We start from the raw sequence: 26,571 nt of genomic DNA, 5'->3' as shown, positions 1-26,571 counted from the left end.
TCTTTCCTTACCTAGCTAGGATCCTTTCCAAGGGAATGTTGGCTGACAATACCAGGAGACCGAGAGCATTTACTTCAAGGTAGCACATGCCCTTTGCTATCATTCCACAAATACAATGATTCAAGATAATATTTCCTCCACAATTTTTATTTTAAATTACAAAGGATGTTGCATACATTGATGAATTTGTATCTGAATAGAAGTGCTAGGGATCAAGGGTGACAGAGTAAACAAAGTCAATAGTTCAATTGTGCCTCTTTTCAAAAAAATAAAAACTGCACAACTATTAACCAACATTAAACATTGCAACTCTTAACAGATCATGCTTTTAACAAGGTAAATTTATTTTCTAACAGAGACAAGACTTTCAGTAAGTTTTTCCGAGCTCCAGTTGGAAGTTGATTATAGAATATCAAGGACAGCATTACAATCATGACCCCAAGCATATGCAGAACAGGATGCCATGTTTTGTTTAAAATGCTTTTTTTTTTTGCCTGTCAACCACCCATGTCCGCATGTGCCATCAGCCTTGAGAGTTCACTCAACCACAAATACTGAGCAGTAAGTTTTACTTGGACATAATCTAGGAGGATAGATGATTCAAACCAGAATGTATGAATATCCATCATTATAAGAAAGATTAATAAAATTAAGTGCTACTACTATGTTCTGTTTCTTAATCGGAAGATTTTGATAGAGTGTGCTTTTGCCAATACCAAATCCAATCCAGAAGTTTTCTTTACAGTAGCTAGTTAACTCACCCAAATCTGACTTACACAGATACTTTACAAAATATTTTTTAACTCAAGAAAACCTCTGAATGCTGATATTAACTAAAAAGTTTGGAGTTTTATTTTTTTAATGGAAAAAAAAAAAAGTGTGGTTTAAAATAGCTCCATCTCCACTTTTAACTCCACAGCTCATTAGAAAGACAATAAGTGCATAGTCAGTATTTGCTCTTGTGGAAGTTCATGAATGTCTAAGAGGCTGAGGATTATAATTCAGTGCGCACACACACCTTCTTATCATGCTAGAAGCATTGGGGGAAAAAACATGGCATATTGTGAAATGTAAATTGTAGAAAGATACGAGACATTTTTGTATGCTGCAAAGAAGATATAACCTAAAAGTGCCATCTTTCATTAATGACATTTAAGAATCCCAATTTATATTGGGAGATATTCAAGAGTGGTGTTTTCTCAACATACTAATGCCCTTAATATAGTTACAAGAAGAATCAGTCACTGAAGCAGTAACTGTTTGAAATGTACTTCACACGATCCCTGGGGTAAACAAAATAAACCTCAGCTGTGTGCAAGGCTGTGTCAATAAGCCAAGACCACATCTAGCAGCACACTTAACTGGATAATTCCAACTGAAGCCTCCAACTTAAAGAGAAAATAAAATCATGATTAGGTGCATTCTTGAATTTCGGGTCTCAAGGCCAAATACAGATCCTAACATTCATGGTACATAATCGGGCTATGCCTCAACAGAATTTCAGGAAGACTAGCAAGCACGTTTGAGGAACAGAATTGCATTTGCTATTTCTGCTGAAGGCAACTTGTATACAACCCTTTGAAGTTCTGATAAAACCTTTTAGAGCTTTAAAAAACCTGCTACGTTTAAGTGATTTATGGAAAATAAAAGCACATCCAGTCTTCATATTTTGTGAATAAGCTAACTGTTTTATTAATGAAGGCAAATATCAGATAAATATTAGGGGGGGCATCTTTTTAAGATAAAATCAAAACTGACACCACAGTTTTTCAGAAGTGTCTGGTTGCTTTTAGGTTAGTTGAAAGACCCTTCATCCATTTTAGTTTTTAGTTTGCATTTTTTAAAAAGACCTTTTTCCTGGCCCTTTTAATATGGAAAAATGTCTATAAAGAAATAGGAACTGAACACAGCTGAGCCTGACTCTCACATCAGCTTTATAGCAATGCAACTTCATTAAATCGCAATGATTTCAACTGGTATGATAAGAAAATCCAGCCCATCCACACATAAACATAGCTTTAGTAGTAAGTCTCTCTCATCCAAAAAAAAAAAGTACTCACCAAGTATCAGTAAATGTGTTCAATAAACCATAAAAGGAAGCGTTAGCAAAAGGGGTTTAGGGCTAAAAAACACCCTTCATGAGCACCCCCACATTTTGCAAGGCCATTCAAAAACTGGTCTTCCATATTAAATACAAAAGGACTACTACTGAGAGAAACTAAAATCAGATCTATCCAGACTTTCTTTAGGATGCTTTTATCAGTTCTGATTCAATTTCAGAAGGATTAGGTTTGAAGAGTTCAGAGGGAATGAAAAACATTTAGTTCTAGATGTACAAGTAAGGCACAATATAAAGCCACATCATCATCTGTCATGAAGGAAGTAGGAAAGGACAAGAATCATACATGGTACAGTAGAACAAGCAGTCCATCAATTCAAAGTGTGGCACCTAAGTTCAGACTGACGAGATCTCAACAAGAGCAGTTATGACAGCATGCTTTTAATATGGAAACAAATTCTAGAGAATCCAGTGTATCAGAAAAAGGAAGAGCTTTTGTCTGTATTAAATCAAAAATGTGTAATTGTTTTTGGATATAGGATTAAAAGTGAATATTCACAATGCCTACACTCAAAAACAAACAAAAAAATCCAGGACTTCATTAAGATCCACATACCATGTATGAACACTGAAAATCTTTAGAAAATGGTCTTCTCTAAAGATCATCCAAAAATGCATGCCACAATTGCAAAAAACAGAACATGTACATTTGTTGGGTTTTATACCCTTATAAGATTTTTGTTTGTGATAAGTATACACTAAATGTATATATTTTAATGACACTAGAGGAAGCAGATTGTTACTGGCATTAAAGTACAACCATTTCTAGACGGTTTAAATGCCACAGAGTCCCCTGGTTAAAATGTAAAGCTGCACAGCTTGCCTATGTCACCTTTATGATAAAGTTAAACCAGCAAAAGGTCTTATCTTTACTCTACATTTTACTGCCAGGTTTTATTTATATCAAGTATCGCTGCAGCATTCTGACCAGCCCAGAGTTAGCAGCAAGTGGCAGGAATCATATAAAACGCAGTTTCTTTTTTTTTTTTTTAAACAAAGTGCTTTTCTAAGATATACATACATATAAATAGGTACAAAATAAAGTGTCAACATTAAAAAGCTCAACTATTTAAAAGCTTTAACTTAAAATAATACATAGAAAACACTGAAATGCAAGGGTATGGAATTCACTAAAGATTCAAAGTCTACTTTGAAATGCTAGACCAAAATCATATTCTGGTTTTCAGACAAAAATAAAAAGCTATAAAGTTGTATTTGCCCAGTATTTCTGAGCAGTAAAAAAGGGGCTTTTTAATACCTCGTCAGTTTAATTTGTCACAGAAGTTTTTATCCAATTGCAAAACTGCTCTCAATGTTAAGAAATGCTGCCTTGTCTACACAGTTCGGATATAGTGTAAGAACCTCTCGTATCTGAGCAGTGTGTTAACACCATTCATGAGAAAGGAACAACGGTATTCAAAAATCTCGGTACAGACATGGCCTTAACTTCACAAGAGACATTCTTTGTCGGGATTTTACGGGCCGTATGCATCTCCGGAATAACTGCAACACTGGCAATAATTACAATAGGAATACATCTGACCCACTGTGGAAAGCAGCAGCCAACCCTCACCTCACCCTAACAACAGCAACAAAAACACCTGAAACAAAAACACCCACATTCCACTCAGATTTTGCAAGTCTTAAGTGGATTTACAAAGTTTTGCCTAAATTGCCCTGGGTATTTGTTCAGTCTCTTGTAGGAAAGACTTTCTGTACAGCTCAGTAGTGGTATTTTGGCCTCTTCCTCCCTTTGAGTCTTCCAAAATATTAAGATAAAAAGTAAGTTGTGTGCACACTCACATGTATGTGGCAGGACTGCCACCTTCATCGGCCACTCTTACTGCACTATTACCAATTCACTTTTTTTTTTTTTTTTATAGTACAAGCTTGGATATAAAAATAATCTACTTATAAACAAAAAGGAATCACAGTACAAACAAACTTAGACAAACTAGAAATGAAGTGGAGAAATTCCCCAAAGGGAGTGGGGAGAAAGCCTTCATGGACTTTTGCATTTCTTTTCAGCAGCTACATTTGAAAATATTTGGTATTTCTATTTTCAGTAAACAGTGTTTTGTCATCTTTAAATAGGGAGAGAAAGAACAGGGAGGAAAAGGGGGGGTCCATGAAACCAGAGAATGATCTTGCCTTGAGATAAAGGACTTTCTCATCAAAGGCTAAAGCTTTTAATCTGTACGTTAACACTGACTACAAAGCCAACTCTTATTAGCAGAAGAGCAAATAAGAACTGTGTGTTAATATTCCTCAATCATAGAAACTACTGAATTAACAAGAATAAGTCACATATAAGTTTGAAGAAGCTAGTTTTGAAATACCTGTACAAAAATATAAAAGTCTATAAATTTTTTTTGTTTGTTTTGTTTGAAGCCTGTGTTGATCCTTGGAAACATCACATGCATAATAATACATCAACTGGAAAAGTGGCAACTAAGGAATTAGATATTTGTAGCTCTTTTTTCTCTTTACATATATACACATTACAATAAAAATAATTTTATTTTGGTTGTTTGGTGGAAGTATACTACAACAAGCTAAATATTTTTTTTTAAATTCTCAAAGTTGAAAACTATTTTACCAATAGCTTACTAAAATCCAAATATATTAAAATCTCCTACAGTAAGTGCAGAGAAAAAAGATTTAAAGACTCCGAGACGGCCACCAACTTATCTACCATGGAAGCGAACTACAAGAACAGCAAAATAATATTGTTATGTATGAATGCTCCTTCTGTAGATAATTGGACCCAAACAAAAAAATTCACAGTTCAGTAAGATCCCTAACCCTGACCTTTAATTTTTTTTCTTTTTTTTCATTTGTTTTTACATTCAGTACAGTATCATATAAGCTGTGCAAAACTTTACTTAGACTGGCAGTTCGCCATATCAGTTGCATTTGTCTTTGGTACAAAAATAAACAATCGCATTAATGTGCAAGTATTTGTTTTCTTCCGGCCAAAGTACCGAAATTGAGTTTTCTAGAGCCATCTTTTATACAATACATAGACTCTGTGGCATATATCTACATTTTCAACATATTCCTATATACATTCAAAAATTTTAAGAGCTGGAACAAATACATTAAAACCTATAATCTTACCATCTATACATCTTGGTTTTTCCCCTCAGGGTTTTCTTCATACAAAACTTTACCAGCTTATACTGATAGCTCTCCCCCCAAAATACAAGGCACAAAGAATATACTTTTTTTTTTTTCTCTTGCTTGCACAGACATTTAAATACTATATTAAGCTCAGAAAATTAAAGTCTTATATGGCACACTAGCTCTAATGCCACGTGTGCTATGTACAAGTTAATGGTTGCGAAGAAAGCTTACTAGTTTTTAAGAACAAAAGAAAATCCAATTACAAAAAACCAAAAAACTCCCTAAACTGACAACTTTACCAAAAAAACGCTTCCTCTTATTTTACTTGGAGCATAGACCTGTCACAATGTCTGGCATATGCTACAAATTTTTACCAGCAAAAACATAGTTTTGCTTCTAAAACAAAAGTGATATATTCTGGTCCTAGATAACTTAATTTTAAAAAGAATCCTCATTTCCATATTTAAGCTTAAAGCAGCTTTGAAACTATCTGGTTTATGGTCCAAAAATGCTATTAAGCATTTTATATCATGCTTTGATTTGTTTTACTACATTGTTATTTAAAAACAATGGAACCCAATTGTAAGTGTTTACATAATGCTAAATTGACATGCAGACCAGAATGTAATTTACAATGAAGTACTTGACAACACAGGTAAAATCTGACCAATGAGAACGGCTGAAGTCACGTCTTAAACTTTTGACATTGGTATTCGTAGCCCTACAAGGCCACCGGTGGGGTCTCCTTCTGCAGTCTTCTCTAAAACTTGATTCACAAATTCTGATGTCTGTCCAGCTACAGGTAGTCCTAAAAAGGGAGGGTAAGAAAACATGCTGTAAGGTTACTATTCACTGCACGTATCTGTACATTCTTATCAGTAATACAAAGCCAATGAACACTTTAGTTAGTATTCCACCAAAAGGCACAGACAACTGAAATTAGGAGGTGCTCCTTTCTCTTCTCTACTCCAGTAATTGTTTGCAATCTAACATATGTCTCTTTGCATAAATGCAAATAGGTTAAGTTTACTGCTTACCAAGAGTGTCTTTAATAAGCACGTTCAACTTCTGTTCCATGTTGACTCCTCTATCATCTTTAGGTACCTGCACCCGACTAACTATTTCTTGTTTAATGGAGTTGATCACAAACAGTAAGTTATCTGCAGAGAAAAAAAAATATTTACAGTACATTCCCCCAGAGCAAAAGAGATCCACAGCTGTCCACACACAGTTATCACAGGAGTCACATCACACTTACTGCAAAATTAAGATGTAATAGTTTATTACATGTAAAAATATTAAAAAAAAATAATTAAACTACATGCATACATTTATGTAATTTACATCTATAAAGTAGCTCAACACTGCAGATAACCTAATTTACATACACTTTATGGAGTGGACTGCTTTTGTACCACCAAAATTGTTGGGTTTGTACTAACCCTCTATAAACTGCCAGATGTGACCCAGGTTACATGATGGTGCAAAACACAGACTTGTCTGAACAAAAGGAAAATTAAGATGTGAAGAGTTGTATTTACCATATTCCGTGTTGAGACCCCAGAGTTTTACTTTATTGGCTTCATACTGGGCTTTCTTTTTTAGTCTACAAGCCCTATAGTAAGAAGAGGGGAAGAATTAGAACACTAACAAAAATTCCAAAATACTAAGAGCATCTGTTTGTTTGCCACACGAACTTATCAACCAATACTCCCAGAGCTGTGATGTAAAAAAAAATCATCTATCTAGTAACCCACCTTCACTGAAAGCACTCTGCTACTGATATTTGCTTACATTTCACACTTGCAGATTTTATCACTGTATCAATCATTTGCCCTGCAGCTAAGTAAGCCAGCTTCTGCTGCAAATACATCATTATCTAGGGAACAAACTACATCTCCAAAATGCCAGCTGCCCTGCTTTTTGATAAACTGGTAATTAGCCTATTGCAGGAACTGCCATGATGAAGCAGGATCTCTTGAAGCAAAAATCAGTTAGACCTTAATCATACAGTTGTAGCAATACAAATTTAGTCATCCATGTAGTGTTATCTAATATATACCTGGAAGCCAGCTTGTTCTTTTCTTTTCTTGACCTTGGTCTGGCAGTTAAGGGAAGTTCACTGACTGGCGTCAGGTCACTGATCACTTTATTCAGCTTCCTCAGCTCATTACCAATCTGTAGAAGTTTTCTGGGGTTGGGAGTCAGGTCTTCTACATCAGTCCTCCGTGACTTCTTTGCTGCATATTTTCCTGTTTTAAATATGCAGAAAACTGGGTTAGGAAGTGACAATACATACACAAACCCGCAAAAAATTTTCTTAAATATGTATTTTTTTGGGTGCAGTTTAAGTTCCTTTGTTCATTACAAGAGAATGGACTAGAATCATGTGATCCCTATGGCCTTTCACAATAGAAAGAGGATTTCCAGACAAACTGCTTTGTACAATTCATATTATATCCAGATCAGATAAGAGCAAATACTGCTGGCCAGGCTACTGGATGTGATAGACAGTATACACACAACCAACTGTGATGAAAAATGTATGTCAAGGTCAAACCCAGTTGTTTTGCCCCAACTGTAACTTGCTAACTCATGTGTTCAGCCAATATATCCTCTCACACACTCAAGTTGACTATACATTCCTAAATAATCCTGCTGCTGAAGTTCTGTATTAAGAAGGAGTGTTGAGGCCTGGTACTGAACAATCTTCAGTGATATGGAGCTTAAATAATGTACACAAAGGCTAGTTGACCCCTTGATATGTATTTGAAGCTAATTCAAGGCCTGGTTTTCCTGAGGAAATACACATACTCAAGACAATTTTATTCCTTAAAATTCTCTGCCACTCCCATGTCTTTTTCTAGATTTCTATTAAAAATTCTGGTTGTTACAGAGACTTGCATGAAAATGTTAATAAAACTAACAAGATCTGCTCCAGAAATATTTATTAGAAGAGTTAATAATTTAGCATGATTTATCTGAGGTAGTAGATGACCTTGGTACATGTCTGTATATGAAAATTATAAAATCCTACACGTGTTATATTCTGTAGCTTCTGGAAATTAAACAGTGTTTGAACTTACGAATCCCTTGCATATACACCTGACTTGTTCCTCCAAGTGTCTGGTGGGACTGAGTCCTCAAGACATGTTTGGTTATTTGGTGTTTAATAAGAAGTACAGATATAAGCCTTCACAAGAAGGAACTGGCAGGCACTTTAGGTATTGATTATTTCACTAAAAAATAAATAAGCATATAGAAACTAAGGAGATTTAAAAAAACAAGTTTTCTTCCCTGAATAAATTTACAAGTAACAACAATTAAAAAATTATTTTGGTTTAATAATGGAAGATAAACCACCATGATAAAGATAGTAATTTTCAACCGTAAAGGAATGTTAACATTATAACCAGGGAAGCTGCTTTCATTTTGTCCTTCAAAGCCAAAATCAAATGGAGCAGCCTACCAAAGAGGTCCTGTGACAAGAAAACAAACATTACTCCTAAGAGTGGTCTGTTCTGGGTGATGTTAGTCTATGTGCAGTACAGCAAATTGCTAATCAAAAAGTTACGGCAATAAAACACGGTTATTAAACCAATTGGTTTAAGTTTCTAAGAGGGTATTTTAAACAAAAAGTTTATTCACAGAAGAGTAACTGCTTGACTGTGCTGCATTCACATAGGTGGGAGAAACAAGTAGGGAGGAGCAAACAGAGACAGTTACGCCTTATTGCTTGACCTTTAGTTCATACTGCAGTTAATGTGAACTTTGCATCTCAGATCACTTCCAGATTACTTCTAACGCAAGCAAGACTGAAACTAACATCTACAAGGTGCAAATACCAGTTAAGAGACCCATCCAACATGTTTACAGTATTGCACTGAGAAAATTTTGAACTCTTGGGGTTTCCACTGGAAGCCCTTGGAGGTTACAATTCTCAATTCATCCACCTTCCTCTGGAAGAAACCACAGTGAAAGTTACTACTGTATGTTCACTGTGCCTTCATTGGACACTGTGCAGAACTCTGCTAACTAAGCAACAGACCTACAGTGTTTTAAGGATTTATTTTCATGGTCAAAACACAACTTCTCAGCACTTGCAAGGATGGAAGTTTGGCTACTGAAGGCGTCAGAACGACAGACATTCATTTGTAGCTAGGACTCTATTCTTACCATGATGGAGACCATTCTTCTGATACATGTTACTTGGTAACGTATCTCGATTCCACTCAGATGGCCTCAGCATTCTTTCTTGTTGCGACGGTGTTAGTTGCTCGCTGTACTCCCAGAAATATCTTCGCTTGCCTCTTTTCCGAGAGGATATTGCAGTCATTTCTTTTAAATCCTCCACAGAATCATTTTCATACCCTAAAAGGATGCATTGCGTTGTTTATATAATTTTGACAAAACTGTTTCTAGCCCTTTAATGGTGAACTGAGTATTTAAGTTAGGATCAAAACCACAGATGAGGCCTGTTTTACATGATCTAATAGACTTGGTTTTCAGCAATCAACTACCACTGGGTGCGTGCCTTAAATTCCGGGATAGACACTGAGCTGTTGATGGTGCTTCATTGGTTGAGAAGAGAGAAATTATTTATGCATTGAAAGCCCCTTTATGTTCTCTGACCCCTTAAGCTCTATTACTCTTCTCCCCCACAATCCTAGCACTGCAGAGTACAGATGACAGCTGTTGAAGAGTGTTCTTCCATCCTTACAATTTTCTCCAAGAATTTACAGGAACATAATCCTAACTCACCTCCACATTTTAACTAATCTCTAATCAAAAAGCACTGAAAGAAAAGCAGATAATAAAGACAGATTATCAAAAGACTAATAAGGAAATAAAAATTATTAAATCCTGGAATATTCTGAGTTGGAAGGGACCTACTATGATCAGAGTCCAACTTCTGCTCTTCCTTAAGTTTGAATACCTTTGGGAAGTAAGCCAAACCACCCATCTCTATTAGCCTAGAGGAAGGGGGGTCTGTTATGAAGACAATGACCATAAGAAAAGACCATCTAAATTGAGGGGATATGGATACAAGCTGTTCAATCTCTTCTTTACCTCTTTAGTGGGATGAAATGATCCACAGTAAAGGTACTCAGTATTTAGAGGTACATTATGATGGACTTGATATGATGAAGTTTGTGAAGTATTATACATGGAAGCTGCAATGCAACTATTCACATTGCATAAATATTTATACCATAATTATGTACAGTTTTAAAACCCCATGTATGCTTTAGAAAATAAAAACAACCTATACTAAGGTTAAAAAAAACCAAACCACTGCATCACCTTTTATACTAAAATGCTATACAATAGTTTACATTTACTAAAAAAGAATGCGTTTCAAAACATTGCATGTACAGATGAAGCTTAAAGAAAAGCCAACCACTGGACAGACTATATGTTTAAGAAGCCTTGACCCCATCTGCTTGAGCTCTGCTTCTATCTTTTAACAGTAGCACAAAGAACACTTTCTTCTTTTTAAAACAGTCCTTTCAATTAGTCTGTTTGCACTTGAAAAAACAGTTGAAAGAGGAAAAATAAACTCTTGCTTTGGTCTGACTCTCACCTCATAACCCAAAGTATGAATAAAAGTTAGGTGCATAGAAGGATGAAATTAGTTCTGAAATTCTGTTTCTAATAATTTCATAATTTACTTTAAAAAGTAAATTTACATGTACTTATTAAAAATACAGTATATTTTAAAGGCAAATCAAACAATGAAATGTGCTTTATAAAAAAAATTTCTTCTATACCCCAAAATTACAACAATTTACATTATAGTTTCAAATACCACATTTTTAACTGTACTTCCATTTTACCCAAATGCTGTTTGACATAAGTATCAAAATACTTTTAAAAAACCCACTTTCCACTTGAAAAAAACATGTCAAGCTACGTAACTCATTATACAGATATGTATAAATTTAGCCCATCTTCATGATAACACAGAATTAAGCCAACTGATGAAAACAAATCTCTTTAAGAGCTGATGTGTACAAATGTACAAGGTTAAAATCAAGACTTCCTGTTTGCTTATTTAAACTATAATTAAGTTAGCAACTTAAATTATGTTGACTTAATGCATCCTGCCTTGCAACTCTTGCATTGACCTGCTATCATTTTAAAGTTACATAGAATAATCTAGTGCACTATGTCCTAACCTCGTCCGTAACATACAGGAGTGCAACAAATCTGTTTAGCTTTTGTGCACTGTATTCATCTTCCTTGAATTTTCCTCTTAGGAAAGATCACAGAGCAGTCTCACTTTCTTTGGTGGGCTTCTAAGAAATCTGAAAAGGTTATTCTATTTACCTTTCAAGCCCTGCACAAGTTCCTCCTAAAAATCTTTGTTCACATCCCTTACTATGGTTTTAGGTTTAAATTCACCAGGGTTAAATTAAGTAAAACAGAGAACAGGATAGATGTGGCTTCTGCATCTTCCCAAATTAAAAGCCCCACCAAAACAAACACAGAAAACCCCTTTTCTTTACCATTTAATCATACTGACTCCTGTCAAACCATCTGTGAGTCTTTCCCCCCCCCAGCTGAGGGTCCAGGTGCTCAGAACAGATGCAATGCAACATCTTTAAACAATCTCCATGTCTCTACAAGCGCTTTCCCCTATCAGCTAGTTCTCCTGCGCTACTGAAAACTGAATCACATGCTGCATCTCCCATTTCTGAAATCTCTTCAATACTTGATAGGAGCAGCAGTCATTTGCAAATATTTCTATTAAATGAGATACATAAAATATACTAGTAATGCCAAAATAGTTTAAATGCTAAAAAAAGCCGGGACTGATAATTCCCATAATAAATTTCCTTTGGAGGTGATCGAAATGGCTAAATCTGTATCATGGTGATAATAACAACATTGTTGCCCAACAGCCAGTCACATTTTTTGTTAGTTCTCTTGAGTTCCCAAAGTTCACTATATCTAAGTATTTCCTCAGACAACACTAGTGCTTTAAGAAAGCATTTCATGCACTCCAAAAACATACACAGAGAAGAATAAACAAAAGCAAACTGTGTATAAAATACATCAGAGGGTTAGCAATAACTAAGTCTTTATCCTTTCCATAAATTACATCTTCACTCTAAATTTATCAACTGATTTTGGCTGTACTACGGAAGGTTAAATCTTCCCATGCCTTGCCTATTTTTAGAAACTTTATCCAGAGTATTTACTTTTACTCTAAAGGTAAAAAGTAACACAAAGTACAAGAGTGACATTACTAAAGTACACGGAGACATTACTTTCTAATATAAGCAAAACGTATGGTGAAACTCCTAGTATCACCATACTCAAGGTGAATGGCTTCATTCACTTAAAAGTTCTAGCAAGCTTGTATAAGCTTGTTCCTCAGATACTGTACTGCACGATGTATTTAGAAGGCAAAAACAATTGCTTGTCAGTAAAATTTGAACAAACAGCAAATAGTTAATGTAATTCCATCAACCAAAATCCCAGTATTTTAATACAACATCTCTTTTTCAAGGTTATCAGGCTTTCTGTGCAACATGCCTCCGTGGGCTGCAAAGCACCGTGCAGTACAGCAATCATTACAGAGCTGTAATAGCTACTCAAAAGCCCCAGAAAGTAGAGGGAGTTCAATTCAGAAGAAGGGAGGAAGAGGTTTTAAAATGCTAATAAAAATGTGTTATGTATATGTAAAAGTAACATAAAGGGCATAATGCTCGGTAAATTTAATGCCAACTCAGGAAATCGACTTAGAAAATAATTTAATCTGAGAGTTCATTATGACAAACTGACAAGCTTTATGGAAGCTGCTGTTTTTAAAAAGGCAAAATTTCAGCTGCTTTCCCCCCCGAAGTTACATTTTGCTAAATGTCTGAATACCTTAACTCTTGTACTCCACTACAAAGCATTTATAAAATGTGAATATTACAATACTTTCTACAATGAAACTAATACTTGTTTACAGTTCTGTCCCTTTCCCTTCAGATTTTATTTTTACATAAGTTATCGCTTTGTTACCTTCTAGGTGAAGGTTAGTTCTTATATCTGTTGTTAAGGCTCCATTTCTACATGCAGAAGAGAGGAATTCAGTATCCTTTGAAGACTCACTAAGTGTTACTGTTGAAAACCACCAAGAAATGATTCTATTAGTTTCAGTGCTAGGTATTCTTTGGATTCTGTGGAAAATTGTACCTACAGTAGGGCTTAGGTAATTATGAAACTATTTCACTCAGGCTATGGTTTCATACCAGCTATCAACAGATACAACTCTGGATAAATTCAAAGCAGCAACCTACTGAAGCACTAGAAAGCTCCACACATCCTATCAAGTCACAAAAAAATAAGACAACAATTGCAGGCAGTTGCTTTATAAGCTTAGGCTACAAGATAGGTTTCCTGTATTCTCTATGATTTTGTTGCATGACCACAGTTTATGCAGTTTTTCTCGAAACAGTGCAATAGAGACCTTGTATAGTTTTCATTAACTACATTTTGCAAAGCACTTAAATTATAAACTTTCATCCCATATTTTCTAAGACCAGTGTTGCTCATCTGTAACTATGAAGCATTCTAAAGTGTTCTTTCCCACTTGGCAGACAAATCCATTAACCTCTATGTTAACAAAGCCCAACTTTGCTGGTACCTGGTTCTGAGAAAGTATCGCTGATGTCATCATCTTTATCATCCTCATAATCTTCTTCCTCATCATCGTTTTCAGACAGCTCATGCTCACTGCCGAATCCTTCATCATGGTCTTCATCTTCAACATCATCCTCATCATCCTCATCTTCCTCAGGGTCTCCTTTGGCTGACTGTTCACCCAAACTGTCTGTTACAAAAAGAGAATAGTTGTGCTCTTCTTTCTTCTGTGAAGAATCTGATACTGATGTGCTGGCAGAAAGACTGCTCTCCCCCACAACTAGCCCTGGGGTTTCCTGGGGTGGACTGAGGAGCAGCTCTTGAGTCTCTTTGAAAGGCAAAATAGGAGGCGTACTGTGACTATGCGGGGACTCTATTCCTTTTCTTTCTTGTCTCTTTGCCACAGCACCACAATAGCAGGTGTTTTCTTTTGCTGCATCAGCATGTGTCTGGCTCAGCACTGGTCTGCTCTGTGGTAAAGGGTTGATCTTTACTTTTGCCTTTTTAACGTAGTCTTTACATTCAACATGAATGTTCACCTTCTCGTTATTGTACACATTGGTCTTCACCATGATTTGTGTACTGGAAGCAGGTTGCGTTGCAGGTTTGCTTGCCTTCTGAACACAGTCTGACAAAGGTGCCTCAGCCTGAACGTTCTTGGAGGAACAGACTGGGGCTGCTGCTCTGGTTGCAATTTTTTTGCCAGGTAACAAAGAATTTAAAGGGGTTTGTTTTACACTAAAGAGCAAATCAGGGTAATAGAGTGAATCAGAAACAGGTTGAGAGTCCTCACTGTTAAGCTGAGCCAGTGTTGGTGTTTTGCTTATCACCTCTTCATCTTGGTATGGGCTTGAAAAGTCATCAAGGCCCAAGTAATCTACCTCTTTTGTTCCCCAGATGTCACAGCTGGTTAATTTAGTGTATTTAGTTAAGTCTTCACAGTAGGTGTCCCACTGCTCCCACTTTGAGGTGAGAGCAGCTTCTTTGTCCAGGATATCCGTAAAAGACTCCAAATTCTCAAGGTCTTTGCAGTCCTCCATTGAAAGTAAGTTGTCTCTGGAACTTTGCTGATAGTCCATTTCTCTGTCCTGTGCATAAGACAAGTTAAAAATTAATACCAAGAAAAGTATCAATCATCTCTGTCCTCTACTTCAATCTAGTACGGGGAGCTTAATTCCAGTGAAGTGTAAGAGAGTGATAACATATGAAGATACCTCAACTTCCAACTAAAAGCTGCTTTTGAGGTTCAGAATGAAGTCCAGCTTCTTGTGCTTCAGCAGCAGATCCTTCTGAAGAGATTGCTAAAGATACAAGTCAAATGCTGCTGGATTCTTTTTCTGCTATTGCAAATTCATCTGGTCATCAGCAACTAGACTAGTATCAATATCCATGTATTTAAAATACGACAGACATCACAAGCAAGCTGTTCTAGTCTTTTTTAACCTAGATCAATCTTTGTTGTGTGCTTAACATAATATGCTTAAATTTACCAGTCCCTAGAAAACCTAATTCTAACATGATCAATTAATGACCATGAGCTGCCTTTCTTCCTTGATGCAGAGAAAAAAAAAAAAAAAAAAAGCTAGTATAAGTAGCTCATGAGTCAACTTTTATTTTGCTTCCCCTGCATTCACAGCTTGGGTGAAACAGCATATAGCTGCTCTTGCAGAAAAGACTGTAAGGAACAGTCTCAAGCACCATTACATAATGTCAACACAGCTCTATTTGAGACTTGTGTATCAAACCTCTCCTGATGGCCAGCTTTAGCAAGCGTCTATTGAGGAAGCATCACATTTGCTGGACAAGCAGTTAAGGCTCTTCCCTAATCAGTAGCTAGCAGTAATGAATAATCTTTTAGCATTCTTGAACAAATACCCCTTTATTACTACATGAACTCAGGGTATTAGTCTCTATTAGAGAGGAAGTTATGTACACATAGAGAAAGCTGACCTACCAGTTCATACATGAAGTCTGGATCTGAACTGCTTGCCAAGAGATCCGTGCTCATCAGAGTCTGCTCTGAAAACACATGGCTCCGAAAGGCGTCCCCAAAAGGAGGGTCCATTCCACTCACACTGGGCTACAACAAAATTGATACTGAGATTTGAAGCATACTATAAAAAGGCATATTCTTTTCTTCAACAAAACATAATGACTATTGCCATTTCATCCAAGTCTCTGAACTTGTGCTATAGTTGCATCTGGAAGGCATTTACCTCCACAGACAAGCATGTCATTTCTCAGAGAGAGAGAATGCTTTAAGAGCAGCTAACAACATGCAGCTCTTTAATCAAAGGACACATTTGTATTCATCATATAGCTGCAAGAGCATTGCTCATTCATTCTTTTTTGTTGGTTTGAAATTCTCATGCGTTTGCCAAGTTTAGGGATATGTTAGCATTTGTAGAAGAGAGCGAGTACTGGCAAGATCTGTGAGTATCAATAGGCACTACACACTTGCAGGGCCTTCACCCTAATACAAACCATTTTGTACTAAAGCAGTGTTGGCTGTTTTTAGAACCATTAGAACTCATAAAACTTCCACCTGAGATTGTAACAAAAGTAAGATTTATTACAATTAAATCAAGAGTGTTATATCTCTCGAGAACAATGTAGAACTTTCAAAAAAAAAAATATACAGTGTGACTGGGCATGCGGGGAATGGGCAGCAAGGCTTTCTGCTACATTTAATTCCAGACCTCTATTTCTCTTCTAGACACACTCGCCCTGAGGGTTGGGAAGGCAGAAACACTGTACTGCTAAAAGTCATTCAGTGTGCTGATGTGTGAATCACTGCAGTAATAAAAGGCTGCTCTCCATTGCATCCACCCTCATGAAGACAACTCTGCTGAATCTTGCTGTGTGAACAAATACCAAGAGCAGCAACAGATTCCTTCATAGACACTACTGGGACCCTAAAAAATATACACTGTTTATTCTCTTACAAATTCTCCCTGCTAATGTCAGTCAAATTTGCTTTTAAACCTTTTTTTTTTTTTTTTTTAACAAAGAAGCAGATTTGTTTACAGAAGCAAATAAAATCATTAACTGACTTACCTGAGGCATTTCCAAGCCCAGATTCCCTAAATCCAATTCCAAACTTCTTGTTTTATTCACTTGTAGATTCCTTTCCAGCTTTACTTCAGTCTCAGTGAGTTTACACAATCCATGCAATGAAATTTTTCTTTAGGATAACTTCAGTTCCCCCTGATGGAGCTCTTCTATTTGTTGACTTCTGTGTAGAATAAACACAGTAAACCCCCAAGGAGGTAAGTAATCCTTCACCAAAAAGGTATTGCTTAAAAAACAGCCAAAGTAAAGGAAAGACAAAAATTTTCCTCAAAAAGTGATTATTCCTCATGCTGGAATATGTAGCAATTTTCTTCCTCTGCCATCTTTCATCAAACAAAAAGCCACAGATGCTACAGAACAGAGTTCCTGCAAAAACCTTTTTTGGCTCAGTTACATTTTGTTGCCTTTTTTCCTCGCTACCAAGACCACAAGCTCTATAGACATATGAAAAGAAAAGCCTGCCTAATTGGAAATAATGACTAGCATACTGCTGTGTATACAAGAGAGAAACAATCTTTATGACTAATATAACAGAGCCAATAAATTCTAAAAATGTCTCAGGCAAGCATCTCTAAATACTAATTTCAGAATAGGCAGTAATACTTTTTCAGTGATACTTCCTCCTTTTCTTAAGAGATTAATCCATCCAGCATCAGATAAGATTATATCAATCACTCATATAGCAGCATCTAGTGGTAGAGGGATTACAGCAAGCATGCTCACCGTCCAGCAGCAGAGGAAGGGAACAGACAGGCTTCCCCAAATAAACAAAGTAAAAATTGTGCCAAATTCAGAGTTGCCTAATAAAAATATCTTCTCTATTAATTTCAAGTAAGGCACATGTTGAAATCGGTCCAATTTATCTACTGGTAATTTCATCAGTTTAGTAGTTTCTATAGACACATCGTTACTTCAGATGTATATTTAAAGGCTTTTCCAAGCCTCATATCCTGCTTAATCCTGCATTTTTTAACAACGTAAGGAAAAACTGAACTGTAGAAAAGCAAGCAGCTCAACACAAACATCAGTAACTATACACTGAAAGTATAACAAAAGATTCACAAAATAAGCAACAGGAAGTAAAAAAGAACAATGTTATATCAAAAATGATTAAAAAATAATCCATGGTATTGAACCTTAGTATCTAATGTAACTACATTGTCTTCAGGGATGCTGCTTTCTTACTGTCTTGCTTGCCTGCAAGCTCCCTACCCTTACATAAAAAGTCTAACAAAAAAGCAGCATTAGAGGAACATAATTTAAAAACTGAACCATCATACGTGTACAGTTTTTCAGCATTATTAGTTACAATATATTTGTTTCTTTGAGCAGAATTCTTCACTCAGCATCATTCCTAAATCAGACTTTGGCGCAATCTAGTCAGGCTATGTTTATTTTCTCATTTTGAAAAACAAATAGTGAAGTTAAAGTGTTCGTCTAGAGCGGAGCTAAGCTCAGAACCCTCCTCCCACCAGCACATGACAGCATCCCCGTGATTATTCCTACTTTCAGATAGTATCTCAGCTATTTTGTTATATTCAGCATATATACCATCAGACTGTGGTAAGAACAGACACTACGCAAAAAAGTCTTTACTTACCAGAACATACTGCTTTTTAAATAGCGGCTAGAATATAAAGACCAACAATTACAAGTCCAGCTACACGCAAGTTCTCAGTGAAACCATGCTACCACTGCCAAAGCAGGCCATTCCTTGTAGGGTCCTGTGTCGAATAAGAGCCAGTTCCTTCTGAGAAAATTTTCTTTCTGCTCCAAAACTTCCAGGGAACTCTTTTTCTTATCTTAAAGTGACAAAAGTTAAGTTTGTGTCCAGGGCAACATGCCTCAACAAACCCCATCTCCCTTCACCCAGTAAAGGCCACACTGCAGCAGAACTAGTCCTTCCGATGCTGTTAAACGTGTCATGAACAACTAGTTTGCTTTTCATCTTGGCCTGATCTAGGAGAAAGGGCCTGTTCTTTAAAACAAATAAGCCATATTCTCATATACAAAGAAAGAGGCGAGAAGGATATAATCTTTAATAGCAATCTACACCTGAATGTATCTTTATTTCTTTCCATACAGAGTGGCAGAGATTGATGCCTTTTTCCACGGAACATCAGATTAATACTTTGACGTCAACACCAGACCACCACCACCAGCAGCCGCATTCACATGGGAGATTGGCAAAGTTCTGCCACTGCATGATATAAATGGGAAAGAAAGGAGGTATTTGCTGATTCTTTCCAGTTTTTTCTGTTATGTTTTTGATAGAACAGGTACCTCAAGCCATCCCCTGTGTTTCATACACAACTAGAAAAGGGAGGGTGAAACTTAATCTGTACTGACGCTGACTTCAGTAACAACTGACCAACATTTCCAAGTGTGGGGACCAGGGAGCTTCTGGATCATTTAAAAATCCTCAAAACAAAGGATTAAACGTTCAAAATGCTTTTACCATCTCAAAGACTGGTGTGATCTTTCAGCTATAAACTTACAGCCCCATTTAAGCATGACAGTGTATGTCCTCCTAGGTCAAAGCAGTATATCAGCTAATCTGATTGTTCCTGTAATTATCTTTATATTTAATTTTTGACATTTTATAATACTAATATTTAAATGTGATTTGAATCCTATTAGGATCTAGTCAAGTATTCTACAATGTAAGATTTTTCTTGGTAGCTCTGTGGAGGGGGGGAAACATGATGAGACCATAAAAAGAAAGACACTGCCTCAAGGAGCTGCACAATCTAGACGTGCTTCACGCTCCCAACACAGCAGACCTACTTCCAACTGTTTTCTAAATTTCCCAGAATCGTCAAGATCCTCATTAAAAGATTCCCAGTGTTCACACTTAACTACCAGTATTTTTTCATAAACTGGTAAATAAAGACGTATAGTAGAAGTCAGCGACACATATGGAAGCACAGATGTAAAATCTGAACTCGCGGTGAAGCAAAGTAACTTTGTAGACTGCAGCTGAAGCCCCATTCTTACAGAATTTATCACTATTGGCACTCTCAGCCCAAGACTGAGTTAGAAGAGTACAGTTGTTATGTTACCTATAATGAATACAGATTTGAATGAACTGAAAGATCTATGGCAGAACTCAAGATCAGCAGTATAAGAATTACCGAATATAAATACAGCAGGAATTTCTACTTCAGGACAATTTTCACTAACGCCTTACATCAGCCCTTCTCAAACGCAGAGATACAGAGGTGAAATCCTGTAGTTGCTTCACAGCAACTGAATCACAGGTGGAATACACAGCCCGAGGCACCGGGCAGGGTGCCTCCACTCCTTTTGGCAGCAGCCTGCAGTTAGATCAGATTAAGGTGATTAAGGAGCCAGTCCCTGACTTGGTTCTGTGTCTGCAGATTCCTGAGTCACATCAGCACGGAGCTGCGCCCCTGCTCCTGGGAGAAGACTCACTCCCTCACTTGGTCATGAGGAAGGGCAAGACATCTCAGGAACTGCTGTGTCCATCTAACATTTAAGGATCTGGCGTACTGATGGAGGCATGCATATATACATTGGTTAAAATCCCCATCAGTCATCAATAAGTAACCAAAACCTGTTCTATAGAGTTAATAATTCATAAATCTAATTACAAAACCTAATAAAAATCCTCTGCATTTATATTTACTTCTTGAAAATGCACATTTATGATAGTTTAATAGTGGTCCCAAGACACCCGGGAAGACTGAACTTCAAACAAATGGCAGGCTCATTACATGACATTACTAATGCAGCAGCACATTTAAATTGGCAGACAGCTGGACCTAAACTCAAAACATGCAGCATTAAGGAGAGGCATGGCAGTTACCACGCACATGACACTTCCCTAGGCTAGTAAAAGACCCTTCTGCGACAATAGATTATCTCCAAAGAAGCTCCTATAAGAGAAAAACCTAAACTGCCAGCCTTCAGCTTGACAACTCTGAAAGTCTTCCTCAGTCACCTGTATGAATCATTTGTACTGTAGCTATAACTAAAGTTGCTATTTCTGTCTCAATTCAGATGTGTATTTTGTACAATTTGAAAAGCACACAGAGCGTCGCTATACCATTTTGTTGATTGTACAGTGCTTATTATCACAGCAGCTAAATGCCTGTTATAAATACATCACATGAACAATTACACTTTTCACGATGGCAACTGCATCATACAGCATGGTTTGTCAGTTACATTTTTGATGCAGATAGAAAACCAACATCTCACGAGAGCCTGTCAATACTAAACCTACAAACTCAGGCTAAAACATTCAAAATGCCAAACTAAATTTCAGAGAACGCACAAAAACTATACCACATATTTTAAATGAACCATTATGTACTATGCAGCGTTTGCTGTATCTGGACATTTTATGAAGTATTACAGTTAGAGACGCAAGAAGTTCTCCTACGCTTCCCTTAAAACTTTTTTCCTTTCACAGTTTGTGCCAATTTGTTTCCTATTAAAGAACATACTCTGCTCAGTGCGGTCTTCAATTAGAGAATGTATTTTTCTTAGTTTTGTTTCTGTGTGCAATGTTCTTCTTGTGTTTTGGTTGTTTGTTTTTGGTTTTAATTTTTTTCTTCTTTCTACATGATGCTTTAATTATTAGCCCATTTACTTGTTTATTTTTCTCTGCCACTACAAAGACACTAAGTTTTCTTTTGTGGGGTTTGGGGTTTTTTTTGGTAGCAGGTCAGCAAAGACACACTTGTAAAAGGTGTTCCTCTGCTTCCACCCACCATAGCCTCATTCACCTGCTCATCCAAAGAAGCCAAGTCCCTCTGCCTTCTCAGTGATGTATTTGTGTTAAAATGCCAGCATAAGCATCTAAGACATTATGCCCTTTGCTTTCTCTATCCCAGAGAGTAAACAACATCTGTTTAAAACACCCAGATCCTAAGTTTGATGGAGCACTGCCACGTAAAAGAACTGAAGATAGTAAGACTGTTTCACTTCTTTTAAGCCTCTGCCCTTCAGGAGAGGGAAACTACTACTTCACTGTCTTTGTTCCTTTTCCTCCGCTGACCTTCCCTCCCCATACCCCCCCACCTTATTTTTCTAATCCTTCTTGCCCACAGCAGGCAGACTTCAAGATCTGGAAGTGATACCACTAAACAGAAGCTCTGGTTTCCAATCACACACGCAACACCTCAGGTTAAAGAGCTGATGAATTACGAAAAAAAAAAATACAGCACTACATTCTTTGTTTGAATGAATATCCCTACACATCAATGCCAGCTACCCAGCTTTGGAGGGGTATTCCACTTCAGCACGACTGCAAAAGCAAACAGGCAGATGCCAGTAACTGATCGTCATGCAAGAGGCAGAAGTGATTTTTTTTTTAAACAAACAACGGTTTGCATCTGCATATTTTATAACTATACTCAGAATAATATATTCCTACTAGAAGTGCTAGCTTTTCTGTATATCCTGGAAAAAACCCTAAGATTTTATTATTATTTTAGTGCCAAGAGTGGGATGTGCAGCATGTTAAACTGTTTAGAACTCTACTAACACACTTCAATTAATTTAAAAAACTTTTTATAGTTAAAATATGAATTGCATAAACCTTTATTAAAATACCACAGTAGAGTATGAGAGTTGTTTGCACAAGAGAATTAGCAGTAAGACTAACATTCAGTTTTTTTTTCGAGCCGGAGATTTCCCCTGAAGCAGAGTGTGGCCAAAGCAAAGACAAGAAACAAAAGCAAAACCAGACAACAATTTAGCTTGCGATCTCCAGCAATATTCTACATTCCTACATGATGGTTGTTTCTAGACTTTCTGACGGTACAAAGTCTTTCAGGGTAAGAAAAAAAAATATTCTATAGTTCCCAGAAAAAAAAACTCTTATGATGAACGGAATAATACAATCTAGTCTGCTCTTCATATTGTAAAATTAAATCAGAAAAATGCATCAGTCAAGAGTAAAAAAAAAAAAAAGCTTGATTTTAAAAACAGAAGGAAGATTTTTTTTTTTTAATATAATAATATAACCAGGGAAATTATTATAGCAAGGTCTAAACCTTAAAATCTACGATTTTCAGAAAACTATTGGCTTGACTTTCAAGCCAATGGCAACTTTCAAACACGTCTTATGAAATACCAAATATCCTTATCAAACTTACTTTAAACCATCATTTAAATAGGCTTCACAACCACACTGCATGAGCATGCAAGTTATAAGAATCTAAAGCAGTGCGTTCCCTTATTTATACCACACTATCAGTCTATTAGTCGGACAGAAGCTTCTATTTATTCATTCCTAATTAATTCCCGCTAACACTGAAGAGACTTCAAACCTCTGTCCTTCAAAAAGCTCTTTTGCCACTCTCATTATTTAAAAAAAAACTCGGTAAGGACGTTCAATGGCTTGATGCCTCTGCTGCAGATTCCTCTGAACAGTTAACACTTCCATCAAACACCGAACAATTCTTTCTTTGCTCTGGTAAACTACTGGCTACAAAGCACTGTAGGAGGTCTCCGAGTTATTATTCACACCTCTAAAAAGTACTATCACTCAGCATTGATATTTCTACAAGGAACCTTTCCTGCTAAAACAATCACCCAGTATTTCCCACAGAAATTGTGACTTCACGTTTAAGTAAAAATCGACCAAGTTTCTAAAGCCCCTGGGTCTGCCCCTCTATAACTCTTACTATGAAAACATAAGTGTAATAATAGTTACCCCCCCCCCAGGATGCTTAGAAGCACTTGGTGAAGCGACCTTAGGCCAAAAGTCTTTAAATCATCATGTTTAAAGCATTTTAAAGTGTCTGAAAGACAGTATCAGAATCTGATCCTGTTTTGCAGGTCACGTATTGCATGATTTTAACAAGTTACCCTTAAGTGGCAACAACATAAAGACTACGCTTCTTCTAAACGCGAAGTTAACGCTTCAGCTGGCATAGCTGAATGACTGAAGCCGTTCAGCCTGTTGCACAGAGAAGCCTGAAAAAGAGCATGTGTTTTGTGCTGGAGCGTGACACAGTGAATTCTGGTCATTAAATTATCTTTGATATCTGATCAGTTACGTTAGATGATGCCCTGAGCAGCAGTGTGGGGGCTGGCCCTGCCATGCCGCGCCGTTGGTCAAACCGCTGCCAACTCCCAGGGATGAGATTAGGGCACAGCGGTAATACCGCGGGCATCGTTACGTAAAAACCGCCCAAGCTGTGGACCGTCAGGACGAAGGGGAAATAAAGTTCAGCCTTCGGACCTTGGTGCCACGAGGGTCTTTCTGCAAGCTGCCCCAGCCTCAAAGCCTGCGTGAACTTAATCCAGACCTGGAAAGGTGTCGAATGCCCGTGCCGGGGATACCGAAAGCCAGAGACACACCCGGGGGCAGCTCCTAAGGCGGCCCGGGGAAGTCATCGGTGTTTCCTAAGTGAAGTGTGGGGGGAATGGCTCACAGCAGGAGGCGGGAACGCTCCCAGTCCTCCTCTCGGAGCGGGACCACCTGTGTACGGGCACCGCCTACCCCCGCGGGCCGGGCACCGGCTGCTGATCGGTTTCAGCCGCGCCGGCGGACCCCGGTGGCCCGACCCCTAGAAGCGACGGACTCCCTAAGGCAAAGCGCTCCGGAAGGACGGGGCCGCGGGCACCCTCCGCAGCCAGCGGCACCGCTCCGGCCCCCGTCCCTCCCGCGGGCAGCTCTCGCCCGGCCCGGGCGGCCCCGGCCCACACCGCGCCCCCGCCCCTGACCCACTAACACACCTCCCAGCCAACATGGCCGCCCCGCCAGCCAGCGCGGAGCGCAGCCTAGCCCGGCCGCCGCCACCCCGCCCCGCCCTCCCCGCCCGCTCAGTGGCTCGCTCCTCAGCCACGCGCGCTACCATTCGTCGCCGCCCACGCCGCTCACCTGCCCAGCGGCCCTTTCAAGCTAGGGTGAGGCGACATGTAAACAAACCCCCTTCCGCCGCTCCGGAGGGGACCGGCCGCGGCCCCGGACCCCCCCGAGCAGCAGCAGCCGAGCCGCACCCACCCGCGGGGCATTGGCAGCCCGCGCCGGCCTTTCCCACCCCCGTCCCGGCGTGGCGGGAAGGGCGCGGAGGGTTCCCCGGGCCCGCGGGAGGCAGCCCCCGCCCTGCGGCCCCCGCGGCCTCCCCCGGGTGCACCCCCCGCTGCCCGGGGGAAGCTTCTTCGCAAGTGGCCGGGGCTGCCGCTCACCGTTCGCCGGTGAATCTCCATACCCCCCCGCCCCGGCCCAGTCAGTTACATAAAACCCCGTGCCTGAGCAGGGACGGTCCCTCCCGCCGCCTGCCCCACCACTCGCGCACCGTCCGTCGGCCCGGGACCCCTCCTCGCCTCCTCTGGCCCCTCCATGGACTGGAGGCGCCCCGCTGCACGCCCCAGGCAGAGAACCCCCCCACACCCAGGGGTCATCCCCTGGCCGTCCTGAGCATTCAAACAGGTCGAAAGCAGAGGAAACGACTACGAGCCTGCAAAGCAACAGAGCGCTGGGACCGGCCCCAAGCGCGGCAGCGCCGACGGCACCGGCGCCTCGTAGCAGGGCAGGCGAGCAGCCCCTTCACCCGCACAACCAGCACGACCGGTCTCCCCCAGCAGGACGGCGCTTTCGTTTCCCTGGCGCTAGCTGTGAGACTCGCTTTCCTTGTAAAGGCACGGGCCGCGCCTGTCGGATGGAAGGGACGCCGACAACTCCCCGCTAAGCTCGCGCTCCGTCCCCTGCCCAGCCTGCCGCGTCCCTCCGCAGCCCCTCTCGCCGCGCCCTCAAGCCCCGTGGGTGCTGCCCCCAGCCATCGGGCCCGAAACCTCAGCTCTGGGAGCCAGACACCCCCCGCACAGCTGCTCTCCCGCAGCACCGGCAGCCACACCCCCCAGCGGAGCGAGGGGAGCGGAGGGCTACCGCCACTTCGCTCCCCTCCTGCCCGCTGGGTACCATTCCCGTCCTCTGCGCCTCGGCGTCCGGGAGCCGGGCAGACACACCCCTTCCCGCGCCCCGCAGCCCCCTGCACGGCACACACACACGAACATCGCCTCCTCCCCGCCGGGACGTCCTCCGCCCGCCACCGCCCCTCCAGCGGGGCGGCGGGCCGGCAGCCACGGCCCCGCGGGCGGCCCCGGGGCGCCCCCGCAGCCCCCCGCGCTGCCCTCCCGCCTCCCCGGGGCGCAGCCGCCGGCCGGGGCCACTGCCAGGCTCTGCCGCCGCCGCCCCCCGCGGCCCGCACTCACCGGGCGGCCGGGGCTCAGCAGGGGGCGCCGCCCCGCGCGCTCCGGCCCGGACCCTCCATGCGGCTTCGGGGTTTGTTTTGTTTATGTCCCTTCCTGACGGGTTCCCGGAAATCGCGTGACTCGCCCCCCTCACGTGGGGAGGGCGGGCGGCGGGAAAGGGAGGGGGGTGGGGGGGAAGGGCCGCGCCAGCCAATCGCCGGCCACCGCCCCGCCGGCCAATGGAGCGCCGCCCCGGCGGGCCTCCCCCGTCACGTGACGGCGGAGGCGAGCGCGGGCGATATTTAAGGCCGGCCGGCGGCCCCGCCCTGCCGAGGGCGGCCCTCGTCCCCTCTCCGAGCCGCGGCTCCACTGTCGCTCCGCCCACGGCCACCCTCCAGCGACGGGGGCTGGCCTCCATCGCTTAAGACAACTGGAGAAATTAC

General features: G+C 40.2%; 1 protein-coding gene across 2 annotated transcripts; it reads right to left on the bottom strand.

Moving 5' to 3' along the window:
- Positions 1 to 126: 126 nt before the first annotated feature.
- CREBRF (CREB3 regulatory factor) lies at positions 127 to 26,247 on the bottom strand. 2 transcript variants are annotated; one of them, XM_074915814.1, is made up of 11 exons: positions 18,555 to 18,992; positions 16,940 to 17,117; positions 15,837 to 15,962; positions 13,887 to 14,970; positions 13,492 to 13,494; positions 13,262 to 13,360; positions 9,422 to 9,616; positions 7,308 to 7,497; positions 6,787 to 6,860; positions 6,283 to 6,405; positions 127 to 6,053 (listed from the first exon to the last, which is right to left on the bottom strand). In XM_074915814.1, the coding sequence occupies exons 2-11, from the start codon at positions 16,946 to 16,948 to the stop codon at positions 5,938 to 5,940; spliced, it is 2,019 nt and encodes a 672-aa protein (XP_074771915.1). In that variant the 5' UTR covers positions 16,949 to 17,117; positions 18,555 to 18,992; the 3' UTR covers positions 127 to 5,937. The 2 variants fall into 2 exon arrangements, with proteins under 2 accessions (XP_074771915.1, XP_074771916.1); XM_074915815.1 differs by lacking the exons at positions 13,262 to 13,360; positions 13,492 to 13,494; positions 18,555 to 18,992 and adding an exon at positions 26,150 to 26,247.
- Positions 26,248 to 26,571: the final 324 nt, after the last annotated feature.

The sequence above is a fragment of the Athene noctua genome, chromosome 12, assembly GCF_965140245.1.
Source record: "Athene noctua chromosome 12, bAthNoc1.hap1.1, whole genome shotgun sequence".
NCBI lineage: Eukaryota > Metazoa > Chordata > Aves > Strigiformes > Strigidae > Athene > Athene noctua.
Note: the sequence above shows the minus strand (reverse complement) of the source record. Positions and strands in the feature narration are given on the sequence as shown.

Bases quoted from the DNA above. Each gene is read 5' to 3' on its own strand.
- CREBRF (XM_074915814.1), bottom strand. The intron at 7,498-9,421 runs GTAAGAATAGAG...TATTTAAAACAG, and splicing joins GAAGAATGGTCTCCATCATG to GAAAATATGCAGCAAAGAAG. The intron at 6,406-6,786 runs GTAAATACAACT...TTTTCTCTGCAG, and splicing joins GGGTCTCAACACGGAATATG to ATAACTTACTGTTTGTGATC.